Source organism: Podarcis raffonei, chromosome 6, assembly GCF_027172205.1.
Source record: "Podarcis raffonei isolate rPodRaf1 chromosome 6, rPodRaf1.pri, whole genome shotgun sequence".
NCBI classification, from domain to species: domain Eukaryota; kingdom Metazoa; phylum Chordata; class Lepidosauria; order Squamata; family Lacertidae; genus Podarcis; species Podarcis raffonei.
The window spans coordinates 59,888,430-59,904,106 of record NC_070607.1 but is presented as its reverse complement, the minus strand read 5'-3'; the positions used below and the strand labels follow the sequence as shown (position 1 = coordinate 59,904,106).

General features: G+C 44.4%; 2 protein-coding genes across 6 annotated transcripts in view; one reads left to right on the top strand and one right to left on the bottom strand.

Annotated features, from left to right (window-relative positions):
• SRGAP2 (SLIT-ROBO Rho GTPase activating protein 2) overlaps positions 1–2,390 on the bottom strand; it is a 204,421-nt gene extending 202,031 nt beyond the window's left edge. For 3 of the 4 annotated variants that reach the window (XM_053393341.1, XM_053393343.1, XM_053393345.1), the window contains exon 1: positions 2,266–2,390. The gene's annotated coding sequence lies outside the window, so the exon portion shown is untranslated. Of the gene's footprint in view, positions 1–2,225 lie in introns of all 4 variants that reach the window. The other variant, XM_053393342.1, reaches the window with a different exon arrangement.
• A 282-nt stretch (positions 2,391–2,672) lies between these two features.
• On the top strand, positions 2,673–13,148 carry FAM72A (family with sequence similarity 72 member A). Of its 2 annotated transcripts, XM_053393355.1 has the most exons (5): positions 2,673–2,900; positions 3,625–3,824; positions 8,572–8,649; positions 9,887–10,011; positions 12,094–13,148. In XM_053393355.1, exons 2-5 carry the CDS (start codon positions 3,673–3,675, stop codon positions 12,186–12,188), a joined length of 450 nt encoding a protein of 149 aa, XP_053249330.1. In that variant the 5' UTR covers positions 2,673–2,900; positions 3,625–3,672; the 3' UTR covers positions 12,189–13,148. The 2 variants fall into 2 exon arrangements, with proteins under 2 accessions (XP_053249330.1, XP_053249329.1); XM_053393354.1 differs by lacking the exon at positions 2,673–2,900 and having other exon boundaries at positions 3,554–3,824.
• The last annotated feature ends 2,529 nt before the right edge of the window (positions 13,149–15,677 follow it).

Here is a 15,677-nt window from a genome sequence, read left to right as displayed (position 1 = left end):
ATTATCATCATTGTTAATTTTAGAGGATTGAACCCCAAAACACTGGCAAATTAAAGAGGGAGGGAGGGATACATGTATCTGCTGTAAACATCAAAGCTGATTTGGAGCCTGGGGAAACAGAGCAGTATGTGCAAGAGAGATGCAAGCAGAGGAAAGTAAGGACAAAACTTCTTTTTCTGAATTACAAGCTACTGTTGGCAGCAAATGTTAAGAAAAGGGGATTCGAAAAACCTGGATCCACATCCAAAGAGAGAAACAATGTGGCCAGCAGACAGGAAATGGTAATGGCTCACTGACTAAGGAATAACAGTGTAATCCTAACCATGTCTACTCTGGTGTAAATCCTACTAAATTCAATGGGATTTATTCCCAAGCAAGTGGAGTTAGGATGAAGAGCTACAGCATGAAAACACAATCGAAATCTGGCATATTTCTGCCCAGTGCTAGCACATTCTGTCAGCCAGCTGTGAAGTAACTATGCAAACACATTTAAAGCCCTCCCTGAAATACAAAGAGAAATCACTAAAACCTTGTAGTCCATCCCAATAGTCCCTTGCAAGGTCAAAAACCATATTAGGGAAATATCTCTACTAAGCCAATCAAATACCACAAAATAGTTTGCAAGCTTTCGAATTATCCAGTATTCTTCATCAGAGTAAAATTAATGATGGCGATGCCCATGAGTGAGAGTCTCAAGGGAGAATGTGGAAATAGACAGCAGACATTCAGTGGGGCATTTTAGGTGCCTAGATGTTATCAGATTCCAACAAGACTGGCTGGGAAGAAGAAGCATAACCATAGCCACCATCCCAAGTCTACCCTGATGTAGTGTTCTGAAGAACTCAAAACCTTGCACACTATTTTGTGATATTTTGGTTGGCCTAATAAAAGTATTGTGCTAACATACTTTTTGAATTTTCCTCATGGTACAATACAGCTACCTTTACTTTTTGCAAGCTCAAGGCTCTGCTTTCTCCTTTACAAGAAGTTAGCTGTTCAATCAAAAGTCAAATGAAGCAACATTTGAAGGATATATGCTGTTTTCCTCTGTCCTTATTTACGTCATAGGCTTGCACAACTTGTGACCCACCAAGCTGAAAACATTCAATTAGTTGGTTCAAGTGCTTGAGAATCTGGCATCTGCCACCCGCCCAATAGTCCCAAGCAAAACCAGAAGGTTTACTGAGTCCACAGCAAACCATTGCACATGGGTGGTGAGCTGTATTCAGCTTGGTGGATCACAGTAAGTGTACAGATCTGATCTACGGGAAGTTAGGAATCCAGCCCTGCCTTTCCTTCTTGGTGCTGCACTTTTCAGGGAGATGATGTAAAGAGGAAATGCATCAGACTAGGAAAAGGGTTTATGGCCTGGGAGGACGAGAAGGTAGGTATATTATTGTCTGGCAAGTAACACTAGACAACTGGCTTAATGGGGCAAGGGAATCCCTCCACGGGAGCTGCTCACCCAGGAATATTAAGAACTAAGACCTATATTTGAGAAGGAGGGATACACTGCTATGGGACTATCTTGTGGGAATCCGAGAATCGCCGACTTAGTTCGGGAAGCCGCAAAGCACACGCTTCGCATGCCAGATACTCCAGGTTCAATCCGCTGAGTCTCCAGGTAGGGCCGGGAAGGAAAGGTTCCCCCCTGAAAGCTGGGAGAGCCGCTGCCAGTCTGTGTCGACGCCGCTGAGCTTCGTAGCTTGGACCGACTGTCTGATCTGGAATGAAACCGCTTCTAGGCTCGTTTGCGAGCGCAGAGAATTGCCTTCTCCGAGGATGCGTGAGGATCCCTTTAAAAAGAGCTGGGCTTCGACGGGGCTGTGGCTATTTGTGGAGGAATGCTTCTCCCTCGGGGCGAGTACGGGATGCAGGGAGTCCGGCTCCCCCCACCCCCCGCTTGCCGCAGTGGGGAATATTATGGGATGGATGGGGCACCGACCCTCTCCCGGTGGACTGGAGCACGGGACGCCTCCAGCAGGGCGCTTGTGCTCGCTGCGGGCTACCAAGGGAACCAGGGAGACAAGACACACGCGCGCGGGAAGAGTATTATAGGATGGAGACTGCTGCTGTACAGCCTTCTGGAAGGAGTGGGCTTCCTTGTGCTGGCGGGAGGCTAGCATTACACGAATTGCAGCCAAGTTGGAAAAGGCGGGCGGATCCCGCTAAGGGGGATATTATGGGATAGGGGATCTACCGCAGGGAATCTGCCACGGGCTCACCCCGATCTCGGGATTCCTCCGTCCCGGACGCGACTGTTACCTGCAGTGCTGCTGCTCGGACGGCGAGTCCTTTCCCCCCATGAGGCGCGTTCCTCAGGCCACCCGCTGCTCCCACGGTCCGCTCCCCTCCGCAGCCCCGCTCCAGCGCCTCCGCCCATTCCACAGAGGAGCACCAATCGGGAGGGGAGGTTCCGAAAGCTGGCGGGCGCTCCAGCCAATAGCCGCGCCCCGCCTCCCTCCTTCCTCAGCCTGGGTCCCGCCACTTTTCCGTATTGGCACCGCCCACCCAGGACCGAGACGGGGCCACTCAGAATGCTCGGAGGGGACAGAAGCGGGTTGCGACCACGAAGGGGCGGGGCATGCAAATACGAGCCCCGTGTGGACCAATAGGAAGCAAGGGGGCGCGTCCTCATGCCCCGCACGTAGGTAGGAACGAGCGATGTTCAGTTTATCCAATGGCAAGCGGGGAGACGTGGGTTGTTGTCTTTTTTACCAATCAGATGCCGGAGGCGGGCCAGATTTCCCCCAATGGGAGGCAAAGCCACAGATTCAAACTGACAGGGGACTGGGAGGCGACGCGAGGTCTTGCTTCTGAGCATCCCTCGCGCATGTAAAGAAAGGAGCCGTCCAGGTTGGGGTCGCTGGCAGGAGGCAGGGGGAATCCGGAGTCAGTCAGTGAGTGGCTGAGGTGGAATTAAAGAATCCTAAATTGGGGGCAGTAGGATTAATTGGGAGGCGGGCATGTTTCTTGCCCTCGGTGGTTGGGAAGAAGGGAATGATAGGAAGGACCCCGGGGTGTAGGCAGTGAAATAAAGCAGAATTAGCATTACTGCAGGTGCCACATAACACCCGTTCTGCATTTGGCAGCACCTACACTTTGGAACTCCCTGCCAATTGATATCAACCAGGTGCTTTCGCTGTCTTCCTTTTGCGGCCAGCTAAAATAGTTCTTCTCTGCGCAAGCCTTCACAGATGCTTAGAAATGCTGGTGTGGATTTCAGTCAGTTCTAGCATTTTAACTTTTTGAATGTTTTAAAATATCGGAAATTTTTCTTGATTTTACTATCTTATCTTTTTGTATATCACTTTTTTCTTTGCAATCAAGGGGCATATAAATTTGAATAAATAGTAACTAAATAAGGGAAACAGACTTGGATTGGGGGAGGGAGAAAATCTCCCTCAATTTAATAATTAATATTGTTTAATGCTGATTAGGTAGCCTCCAGTAGAAGACTGGAAGGACCATCACAACACTTGATAAGGGTTTTAATCTTTGTGGGTACCGAGGAACGAAGAGGGTGTGTAGTCAAAGTGATAAACTAAGTGTCAGTAAGTCCTGTGGGGGAGAAAGACCTTGCTGGCCCCAGATGACAAATTATTTTTTCTACCCTACTGAAAGAAGCACAGGGGCGCCCTGAAATCTCCTCTGGATCAGACTGGCCTTGCCATGTCCACCAGCAGCTGCAGTTTTGCAGACAGATGTGTGACTGTGCTGTGCTGCAGGTTTTGCCAGCAAGTGCTAAGTTCCCGGGGCATGAAAGCTGTTCTCCTGGCTGACACAGAGACAGATCTCTACTCCACAGACATCCCTCCCACCAGGTGAGTCAACACAAGGAGACTCAGAGAATCTTGAATTGGCTGTAATTTTCTGTTCCGCAGTAAGTATTTTGCTTGGCATCTCTCACACATTTTTTTAAAAACAACAACCTCAAGGATATACAGTGGTACCTCGGGTTACAGACGCTTCAGGTTACAGACTCTGCTAACCCAGAAATAGTACCTCGGGTTAAGAACTTTGCTTCAGGATGAGAACAGAAATCACAAGACGGCACAGCAGCAGCAGCAGGAGGAGGCCCCATTAGCTAAAGTGGTACCTCAGGTTAAGAACAGTTTCAGGTTAATTAAGTTCTTAACCTGAGGTACCACTGTACTTCATTGTCCCTGAACCATAGTGACTTATCTGCTTTAGGTCTAAGGTCTAGTTTTGGTGGGCTTTCTCGTTCTTAACTTGGTATAGTGTAATGGTTAAGGTGCTGGACTAGGATCTGGCACACAAAATTCAAAGTAGCCATAAAGACAAACCTTGGACCAGTCACTGTCTGTTAACCAAACCTACCTCACAGGGTTGTTGAGAGGTTGAAAAGGGCACAGGAAGACCCCTGTATGCTGCCTTGAGCTAGGAGGAAAAGTGGGATATAAATGTAATAAAAATAATACTAATGAAGGGTCTTGGCAGAATACACTACACTACAATCACCTAAGTTGATCTGCCAGGTTGCAGATGCTGTGGCTGCTGTCCCAACTCACATGTGTGCATGGACTATGAAAAGAGGCATGTCTTAACCTTTTCTGTCCTTCTGGGTCTTTCATGCACTCATGTGGCATACAGCCCTTATAATATCTGCCATAATGTAGGAAAGTATTTTCGTTTTGTAAAAATGCAGAATCCAAGACTTGAGGTCAAAATAAAATATTCAGAACATGGGCTTTCTAAAGCAGGCCTGCACAACTTATGTTATGTTCAGCTCTGGAAATCACAGCAGCCTGTGTAGTCTGTCTTCCTTAATCATCTTAAATTATGAAAGCGGGGCATGATTCTAATATTAGAATAGCACCACCAACGCTGTAACAGTAGGCGAACTTAGTGGCAGTATGCTAGAACTGTCACTTTCACTTCTCTTAATAGTCAGTTTCTGGTCTACAGTATTTGTTGTGGTAACAGTCAAAAGCACAATGGGGGGTGTTGTATAAACCACAGGAAGACATAGTATCTGCTTTCCTGCATCCTCAGTGATGGTGAATCAAAGTGCAACTTTCAAGCATGAGAAAAGGAAGGAAGGAGTGTTGGAAGAAGACAGCAAGTTTCATTGGTGACGACATTAATATACTGTACATGTAGGAAATCATAATCATATTTAATCAAAACTTCTTAAGGGAACCCTAAACTAATGGAACTTTTGTCACAGAGAGCTAGTGCCATCAGAGTGCCTTACTCAAGCTTCAGCAATATGATTGCACATTCAGTAATTCATATGGATAAAAAGATGGCCTATGCTTGGGGGTGGAAGTGTTAATGTTTCTGACAAACCATAGAATAATATAATCATAGAATTGGAAAGGACCCAAGGGCCATCTAGTCCAACAATGTAATGCAGGAATCTTAGCTAGATCATACAAGACAGGTGGCCATCCAGCCTCTCATTAAAAACCTCCAAGGAGAGTCCACCACCTTGTGAGAATCTGCTCCACTGTCAAACAGGTTTTACTGTCAGAAAGTTCTTCCTGATGTTTAGTCAGAATCTCCTTCCTTGTAACTCAAATCCATTAGTGTGGGCAACAAGGAACAAAGAGGGTTGGTGGTCCTACTCTCCAGAACCAGAGAAAACAAGCGTTCTCCATCTTCCATCTGACAGCCCTTTAGAATCTAATTTTTACTATCATTATTAACTGAGTTCCCAGAGAGTAAAATGATCAGCCAGTACTGCTGGTAATTTATTTGAGAAGATATACAACAGGCATCCCCAACCTTTGGCCCTCCATATGTTTTGGACTACAATTCCCATCATTCCTGACCACTGGTCCTGTTAGCTAGGGATCATGGGAGTTGTAGGCCAAAACATCGGGAGGGCCGCAGGTCAGGGGTTCCAGATATACAAGGCCAAAGGGAACTCCACTTGGCTTTCAGGTGGGTAGAACTGGAAATTTATTATTTTTAAAAATATACATAGGAATCTGTGTTATATGGACTCAAAAGAGATCTTGGTCTAGCTCAGTATTGTCTACACCAAGGTAGCCAACTCTGATTAGCCCCAGGCAGCATGGTCAGTGGTCACAATGAGAGGGTATCTGGAACACACAGTTGGCCAACACTGGTCTATAAGGATGGGCAGTGGCTATCCAAGGTTTCAGAGTCTTTCCTAGCCCTACCTGCATATGCTGGGGAGTGAACCTGGGATCTTCTGCATGAAAAGCTTGTGCTCTAGTACTGAGCTATTATCTTTCCTGCCCCATACATAATAGTTGTATATCAGTGCTCTGGGAAACGTACAGATTTCAAGAGAGCAAATATAAAATCAAAGAGTAAAATAATTTTGAACTGCAAAGTGTAAAACGAGTTGTTAAAAATGACACAAAACAGCTTGAAATTAAAAGTCTTCCAAAAGCCAACATCAAGATTCATTCAATACAAGTAAATATATATTTTAATCAAATGACAGAAATGTTTCTTAGCTGAGACTTTCCCCACACTTCGATATTATATGGTATAAATGTTAAGTAACTGACAAAACCTTAATTGAATTTATTCTGTGTGGTTACAAATGGTATTTCTATGATAATGTCGAACAATGAAACAATGCTGACTATTGCTATTACAGAAATGTGTTAATGGAATTCAGCAAACCTCTTACTTCAAACTGTGATATTAAAAGGAAAGCTATGTTTTAGTGCCTCGGGAAATTATTTATCATGATTGGTTTCTTTATAATGTAATAATTGATTAGCATGGCAGCCAGGGGTACTGTACTCTGTTAGGGCTGAGCGGTTAAGGGAGAGCTTAAGTGTTGAGAAGCATCTACATTTTGAAACTCTAAATAAAAAATGGCAACACTATAACTGATTATTGGTAGTAGCTGCTTGCCACCTGAATCCTATCTACCATGGCAACTCCCAGGGATAGTTTTTAATTTTCTGTCTAATATAGATCAGCTCTGGGAAGAGGTCTGTCTGCTGTGAATTATACAGAAAAACTGTTTAATCCTGTCAGGAATGCAGTAATGATCAGACTGTAGTTTCTGGCCCTACCTTGCTGCTTCCTGCTCGTCTTGACCCCATGATCATCGAATTCCCTGACCCCTCTGACCATGTGAATTGCAAAGGAACACACATACAAGAGCAAACACAGATTAATGGTTGTTGAAAACTATTCAGTTGCAGGTGCCGATGGAATGATTGGTTGTCGCTTCCTCTGTTGTACAGGATGCTGTCGGCACTCTTAATAAGTCTTCTACACCTGTTCATCTCATTCTGTTGCTATGATTCATGGCTAGCGATAGGTAAAGTGGCTCTGGGCTGCAACGCTGATGGAATGGTCACGCTTGGCTGTAGAGCCCATATCTCCCTCTGCTTCATCATGAGAACCAGAAACGAAATTGCTGTATTGAGTAACAAATATCAACAGACTAATTCTTGGACGGAAGCTCTATGGTAACATATTGCACTGGCTGGTACGCTTCCACCTGGCTGGCTACACCAGGAGGCTGGGTCACACAATTTGGAGATGTTTTTAGGGCTGAAGCAGACTAATCTATTGTTACTAAAGAGCAATAGTGATTCTCTTAGCTATTGTGGAATGATCACAATGGCTTGAACTACAGGGTTCAAGCTGTTTTTGCGCCGAAGGCAGTTTTGACCTCTTATCTGATTTGCTCCTTTTGCAAGCTTAGGCAACAATCCTGAAACCTCTTATTGTTATGTGGTGCAATCCTTTAAACTAATGGAGCTTTTGTAGGAAAATTTGCTTCAGAACTAGGCCCACTTTGGAAGAAAATTGTTTTCTTACAATGTGATCTTACGCATGTTTAATTGGAAGTAAATGCCACTGAGTGGACTGGAATTTGTTTTCTGGTAAATATAAAGAGGATTATAGCCTGATCCAAACTTTCCCTTTAACCACTTACCTAGACAGGTGAGAGGACTGCTAAGAGGCACAAGGATAGAGCACTTTGTCTGTCCCTCCAACAACCCCGGTATTTCTGCCTGTGTTGGACTCTTCCATGCCCAGCACAGAAAGAAGGGGACCACTGCTTCCTGTCCCTCTCTGTCTCTTGCAGCTCCCTACACTACTACTCAGAGTGTGGAGTGGTGACCATTGGCCATGTTTCTTGAGGCTGATAAGAGTTGGAATTCATTAGCATCTTGTGAGTGAAGAGTTTCCCCTCCTTGCAACATAGGAGCCAATAACGAATGCCTCTTGTCTTAATTAGAGTCAAACAGCATTTCATATAAGTCACGGGCGCCACAACTTTATAGGGGTTGCTAAAGTGTTTTCTCCAACAGGCAACTCAGCTCGATCATTTTTGAAGAGACAATGCAAGGAAAAGGCTACCTATCAAAACTCATTAAACTAAAAGCTGGATCAATGTACAGTTATGTCGTATATTGCCTTGCTTACAATGGCTGTTAGCAAAGAGAGGTTTACAATGGCTGTTGGCACATATAGATTTGTAAACTAACAATAAACAAAGGGAATAGCCTTCTGCTGGAACTTTTATTGCTACAATACTTCACATTGTGAAACTGTGATCAAGTTCATTTTTAACTACCTACAGTCTATTTCTCCCCCCAGTACTGTTGGTTTCATTGGAAACTGCTATTTCACAGAAATCTGCAAATGTAAACTGAAGAATGTGGCCTGTTTGAAATGGTAAGTAAGTAATGCTGCAGTTTAACTTAGCATGGTGTTTTGAACAGCTGTGCGGCCGCTACCTCTTCATTCATTTGTGTGCAAGAGCCTGAAGCGAACCTGATTATCTAACATTCGCTTGAATTTAACTATCAATCATCACAGAAATCCTTGGCTGACCATGTCCAGGATAAATTCCAGCAATAAAATGATTGGCAGAAAGAGCTCCCAGATTTACTTGGGATGACTGGACTATTCTGATAGCCTCAGGATTTCCAAAACTATGGTAGTGCAAAGCAGAATAGGTTACAGTATTGGCATGTGTTATCTTCACTTGTAGTGTTGCCCACCTTTCTCCTGGCTTTCATTCTGTGCTTTAATAGCAGTCAGACAGGCAGAAATGTGGCAGGTGAAGTTTTTCATTGTGCAGAGATGGAAGGAGTTTTTCCTCCTTAATTTCTGCGTGTCAGTATGCTGTTGATGGAACAGGGACAGGGTTAAAATAGGAAGGGGGCCGTAGTAACTGAAATACATAAACCCAAAGTAATTTGACTACAATACCGCACACATCAAGGTAGCTAGATTGCCAGTGGGGCAGAAGATAGCCTTCTCTGTGGCCGCTTATTAGATATTCATGAAACAGCGCAATAATTAGCAAATCAATATTTTACCCTGTGGCTTGTGTCCCCCACCCCCAAATCAGAGAAAATGTAGAGAAGTTCAGTATAGATTCATATCTATTCAATTTTCTTCAATTTAATGGCTTTTATTCTAAAAATGTAACTATCAGCTACCATAAAATGGTCCTGGTTTTAGTCATCTCTGTATGAATTTGTCATGACATCAATAATCATTATATCCCATGCTTTCTAGAGCCACAGGGATCAGTAGGTCAGTATTTTCCCATTTTTGTGATATGAGGTGAGGTGAGCTTATGTTCTGTAAAATAGGTTTTATATTTAAGAACAGGCAACATCTGTTGTTAATACATTCATAATATAGATGCCCATTTGGGGGTTAAAAAGAAAGTTTCAGGCTGAACATACAGGCTATTTCTGGACTGTTTCCCAAAGGCATCTTGCTCAGTATTTAGTCAAACATTCACAACTAGTTTTACTGGATGGGGTGGGATCCTGTTTTATTAACTTGCTGTTTACCATGAGGACATTCATTTTACTGTTGATTTTAGAGCTTACTCTTCTGTCTACTCTTTCACCTAAGAACCTGTGTGCCAGATACTCTTTGTTTGCTTTTCTAGTGGGAATGTCGTAGGATACCATGTGATCGCTCCATGCAAACCTTGTTTGCTGTCCTGCAACAATGGGCACTTCTGGATGTTTCACAGCCAGACTGTTTTTGGAATCAACAGGCTCGATTCTTCCGGTATGGAAAATTTCATTTCACGCACAAAGTTTATTGTTCTTATCCCCTTGGAGTGTTCTGTTCCAAAACTTTTACTACAGTGAATTGGGTGCCTCTTAGAAAATGTATACCAAGAGAGTTAGACATACTTCAGGCTTGTTGGACCTACTTTAATTTTTATTAAAAGGTCAACATACTCAGGGGTTTTACACACTTCCAAGTTAAGGAACAGGGTGCCTCTGAGCACAAGCACTCAGCCCAGGAATTTGTTTTTAGCACCAGATCTGAGCTCACAGTTCATAAAATAGCAATCCAAAGGGGGAAAGCATGAATGAAAAAGAAGTGATAAATACTCAGGCAAAGACCATCTTGAACTGCCATGTTTGAGAACAAGGCCTCAGATACATAACAGAAGCATAGAATCATAGCGCCATAGTCTCATTTCTGAGCAACAATGTGCAGAGCTGAGTGGAGTGGGAGGCCAACCAACCAGAAGAGTCTCTCAGGTATACTTGCCTGGACGTAGAGCCAGCATCCAAAGTCTGGTCCATTCCTAGAGTTGTGCGAACAGCAATTCACATGGTCAGAGGGGTCAGGGAATTCGATGATCATGGGGTCAAGACGAGCAGGAAGCAGCATGGTAGGGCCAGAAACTACAAACATTGTTACCAGCATCTGGCTGCTGCTGGGAGCTCTGCTTAAGACAGCTGAATCCAGTGCCTTCTCCTCTGTGCTCTTGGAGGCAAATCAGCTGCAGGTGGAGTCACTCCCCCTTTCTCCCCCTTCAGGCTGATGTTCAGCAGGTGAAGTTGACTCCTGGCCCATGATGCATAGAGTTGGAATTGGACCCCAGGGGTCATCTAGTCTCACCCCTTGCAATGCAGGAATGTCAACTAAAGCATGTATGACAGAGCATGTGGGAAATAACACAATGGAAGCACATACCACCCACAAGCCACACACTTCACCACTGCCTGCAACAGAAACACTTCCCTGCTGTTCACAAGTTCAGCCTCTATGCGAAAGGGCTCTATATGTGTGTACTGATTTCTGCACAACAAGCTTCAGACGGACACTGCCCCAGTCAGCATTTCTGCTGCATGCAGTGATGGCAAGGTGTGTCACTGAGGAATATACCCAGAGTGAGGCCAGGTCCCGTGACACCCCACCACCGGTGTTCTTTGCGCATGTGGTGGTGGGTTGTGCAAACCTCTCTCATTTAAACTACTTTATAGTGAAGGGAGGCCGTGATAGAACTTGTTTTCTTGAGAAAGAAATTGTCCCTGCTGCAGCAGTAGGACTACTGTATCTTTTAACAGGGTTGAGGAAAACCTTTGTTCCTCCAGATGATGCTGAACTACAACTCCCATCAGCCCTGGCAAGCCTGGCCAGTGGCCTAGGTTGGCAGGAATTGCAGTTCAGCAACATCTGGAGGGCCAACGGTTTCCCAAACCTGTTTTAACCGGGGAAAAGAGGAGATTTTGGTAGTTGTTGCTCTTCTGTTCTGTGACATAAGAAGCTACAACTTGCTGAAATTCTCTTATATTAGAGTTGGGGAACCTCAGGCACGGCAACTGAATGCATCCACCCATGCCTATCTCTGGCCTTCAGGACTCTCCACAAAGTTCACACTGACCCATGCCCTTCTTGAGTGCTTTTGCCTGGCTGGAAATCAGCTGTGATAATGCATGGTTTACAACCCTCTGGCTTTTGTATGGCTGGAATGTAGCTTAATGTGTAAAGGGTAAGATTTGCAGTCCTTTTACCACCCACTTTTGCTTCACTGCCCCACCCACCACTAGCATTAATTAGGCCCTCAGAAGGTTGTTATAAAGGGACATGGCCCTCAGGCTACAGAAGGTTCCCTACCCCTAGTTTATAGGAACCTAGATGCTGGAAGGTTGACCAGCCCCGCTCTAGAATGTGGCATTTAAATACAGAGGTGGAATTATAGGCTTAAACTGCATGTTCATGTTACTTTGTTTATTAGCCTTTATCTATGACTAGGGTTGTAGCTTCCTTCAGCAACATGTTTTGCTTCATTAGCATGAGATCCTGGTCAGAGAGAGTGCAATGGAAGTTTTTTTGCCTTTTCTTTTTAAGGTACAAACTTACTGCTTTGGGGCAACTTGCCAGATTCAGAGGAAAGCGCGGATGAAGACGCGTCCAGCATCTCTGAAGACGAGTACATCCGATAAATGTCATCAGCAACGTGCTGCATGGTGCGCCTCTCACACTGACAAGAAACACAATGTGCAAATCCCAGCAAGGCAGAGGGAAAGCACTTCAAAGGGTAATAATACCTGTTGACCTTACGCCGTCTGATCTGCTGGGCATCCTGTTGTACAGGACGACTAGGATTTGAAGGTCAAAAGGCAGCCCTTGCTCCCTTTCCAGAGAGCTACCCACCATCAGTATGTCCCCCTGGCTTCTGCAACTGCTTGCTGTTTCCCGTGTCCTACAGAATGGTGTTTATGTACGGAAGATCAAGGAATGAGCTCCACATCGCCATCACTCATGGTTGCACTATAAAAGGTCTGGAAGTGACATGGGGAAAGATCCAGTGGTGTTTGCTATGGCAAGTTATCTGTTGGCCTGCATGACTCCTTTTCCCTGTTTTGCTGGCTGAGTCAGGGGTTGTGCATGGCCTCTCTTTAGGAACCACAGTTAATGCTGCTACAGAGCACCGGCAGTGAATACTGACTCTGTGCTGTTGGCTGCCTTCCAGAATCCCATGTTTGCATAACATATTGGGAAGCTCTTAAATCTAGGTATTTCTGCTTCCCTCGTGCAAGCGCAGCACAATGTTTGGTTCTGCTCAAAGGCCAGATTTCGAGGAAACCTACTGAATAGCTTTTTCTCTGCCAGCGCACATACGGCCAACAAGTGTGAGGACATCGCCTGGGAACTGGCATGCTTCCCTGCTCCTGATGGAAGGAGAAGATGCAAAGACATGCGAACAAAAGAACCAGAGACCCCAGCTTCTGGACCTGCAGATATCCCCTTTAATGCGTGCAATCAAGAAACAAAGAGGCTTAAAAGAATAGTGTCCAAGCGGCAGCATTTGTAACTGTGATTGCCCGTTTCTCCAGTTGTTTACAAGAAGAAACGAGTGAGAGTGACGCTGAAAGAGAATGTAGTAAATGCAGGGCCAGGTTTTTTTTTAAAAAAAATTCCTTCTGGTTTCTCTACTGCTGGCACAAGAGTATTCCCTATGTAGCTAGTGGTACAGTGCCTTTTGGAAAGAAGGTAGTAACCAGGCATGGCTTGAATTGCATCTAGCCAGTGGTGCACTGAAGTCTAAAGTAGCAGAAGCAGCTAAGTAGCGGGAGGTAGAACATTAAACTTTTTCACAATGATGTAAGTGTTATCTGGAGCATGATTTTTTTAAAGTGTACTAATATCCTCTTTGGAAGAAGGAAAAAATATGAGAATTTTCAAGCTGTGTTGATACTTTCAGCACACTAGTTTATAGGGCACTTTAGGGCCTGGTGGAGATCCAGAATCTTTGCTGTGGTGAGCCTACAACTCTAGTCCCCACATTGCTTTCATTCACTTGAATGGAGCTAGTCATAAGTTCAGGGAGCAGCTTATTCCAAATGCTTCCTGGATTTTGCTGGTGCTGTTGGTGTTTGCAAGATAACTTGGGGAAGATGGTGCTAAATGAATTTCCAGAAGTCGGTTATGTTTTACGTTTTCTTGGTGCGTAGGTGTGATCATTATGTGAAACCTTCCAAAAGTTATAGACTGACTCAGTCATTCATAACAGTGGAAGTGTCTGCTAGTAAGTGGTGCAGTGAGGTAATTTAGACTTTCAATTTAATGAGTGTTCTCTCTCTCTCTCTCTCTCTCTCTCTCTCTCTCTCTCTCTCTCTCTCACACACACACACACACACACACACTCACTTTGGATCAGGGGTGGAAAGCCTCCAAATCCGGCCCTCATAGTTCTCTAGGTCACAATTCTCACTTTTACACTGATTATTTTTGCTTGGTTGGTATGCGTCCCTGAACTCAATTGCCTCCTGCTTTTCTAGGTAGATGATAGAGAAGTGTGTGTGTGTGTGTGTGTGTGTGTGTGTGTGTGTTTGTCTAGCCCACTGCACAAAAGTAACTTTTACATTCATTGTTCCACCCATTTTTGCTGCTGGCCTCAGCCACCACTAGCAAGTGGCCTCAAAGGGAACGAGGCCTTCAGGCTGCAAAGGGTTCTCTATTCTTGCTTTCTATGGTGTAAATTACTTTGCTTACTTCAAAATGTGGTACGCCAGCCCTGCTGTACTTTCTATGAGCCCTCCTGCTCATTCTGCTGAGTGAGGGCCTCACCTTCTGCCCCAAAATGCCTCCCTGGCAACTCCTTTGCTACCAGTTTGCAGCAGGTTCAAATGTCTATCAGCTATACGAACTGTATATAGTAATAGTCTGTGTGCTGTGTGTATTCTGCGGTTCCACAAGAACAGAATTCAGTATCTGGAGACTCTCACCTTTTATTTATTTTTAAAACTGCCTTCTAGCTGTTAAGGCTTCCAATATAAGCCTGGTGAAATCTCTGATGCCAAAGCAGGGGGCTTAAGCTGTTGCTTTCCTCCCAGCCAGCAGACGCAAAGCAAATAGTGAGCATCGTTTACCCAGGTTATGGAACTCAACTTCTCTTGGAACTGACTTCAGTTTAATATCAACTTATTTAAAGCACAAAATATTTGCAGTTTTAATAAGAGCACCCTTTGTATACACAAAATCCGCTAAGGTAACACCTGTCCTAAAAAAAATAATCACAAAATTCACTCTGCGAATGTGTTTTAAAGTGAGAAATTGACTTAAAATGTCAGAAAGATCAAGACCTTCAGTTGTAAAATAAGGAAGGCAAAAAGTGGGGGAATAGCATTCCCAACAAATCAGTTGTGCAGTAGGATCCTGACCATGTTTACTCAAAAGTAAGACCTACTGAGTTCAAAGGACATTGCTCCCTGCCAGTAAATGCGTTTAGGATCAGGTGACACTCGAGTGGGTGTGGGTAACTGCAGAACATTGTGGAAGGGAAGCTCAATGCACCACTGCCAGATTTAAGTGGCAGCTAAGTATTTTGAAGAACATCTAGCTTAGCCATTAGAACAATTGCATTTTGTTTATTCGTTTTGTGTGTGTGTGTACACAAACAGTGAAAAAGCAGCACCATGTGTTACTTAGTTAAGCACAAATATTAAAAATCCTGTGATTCTTGTAGCTACCCAAGGACATAAAGATTATAAACACCTGTTATTTTGTTCAGTGTTCGCACTCGGCATCTCCTGAAAAGAAGTCTCAAATAAACAAGTAGCACCATGCAAGGATTGTCACTTTTGATGCAGAATGTGAGTCTTTGGCAGTGGAGTATTATTTTTATTCTATGAATGGGAAAGTAGAGGTGTAGATCTATGGAACCATGGGAGCAATGACCCTCTAGATGCTGTTGCACTCCAATTCTCGTCAGGCCAGTATGACCAGTGATCAGGAGTTGATGAGAGCTAGAGTCCAGCAACACCTGGAGAGCTATGGGTCCCACCACCCCACCCCTTGCTCTAAAGCAACTTTCAGAACATGTGCTGGACCTTTAAAAGGAAACATGAGTGTCTTCACATGGAAGCATTGTGTAGGGTTCAGCCATCCATGCCAGAAGTATTGGAGAGGGCCTAGGTTCAATCAATAGC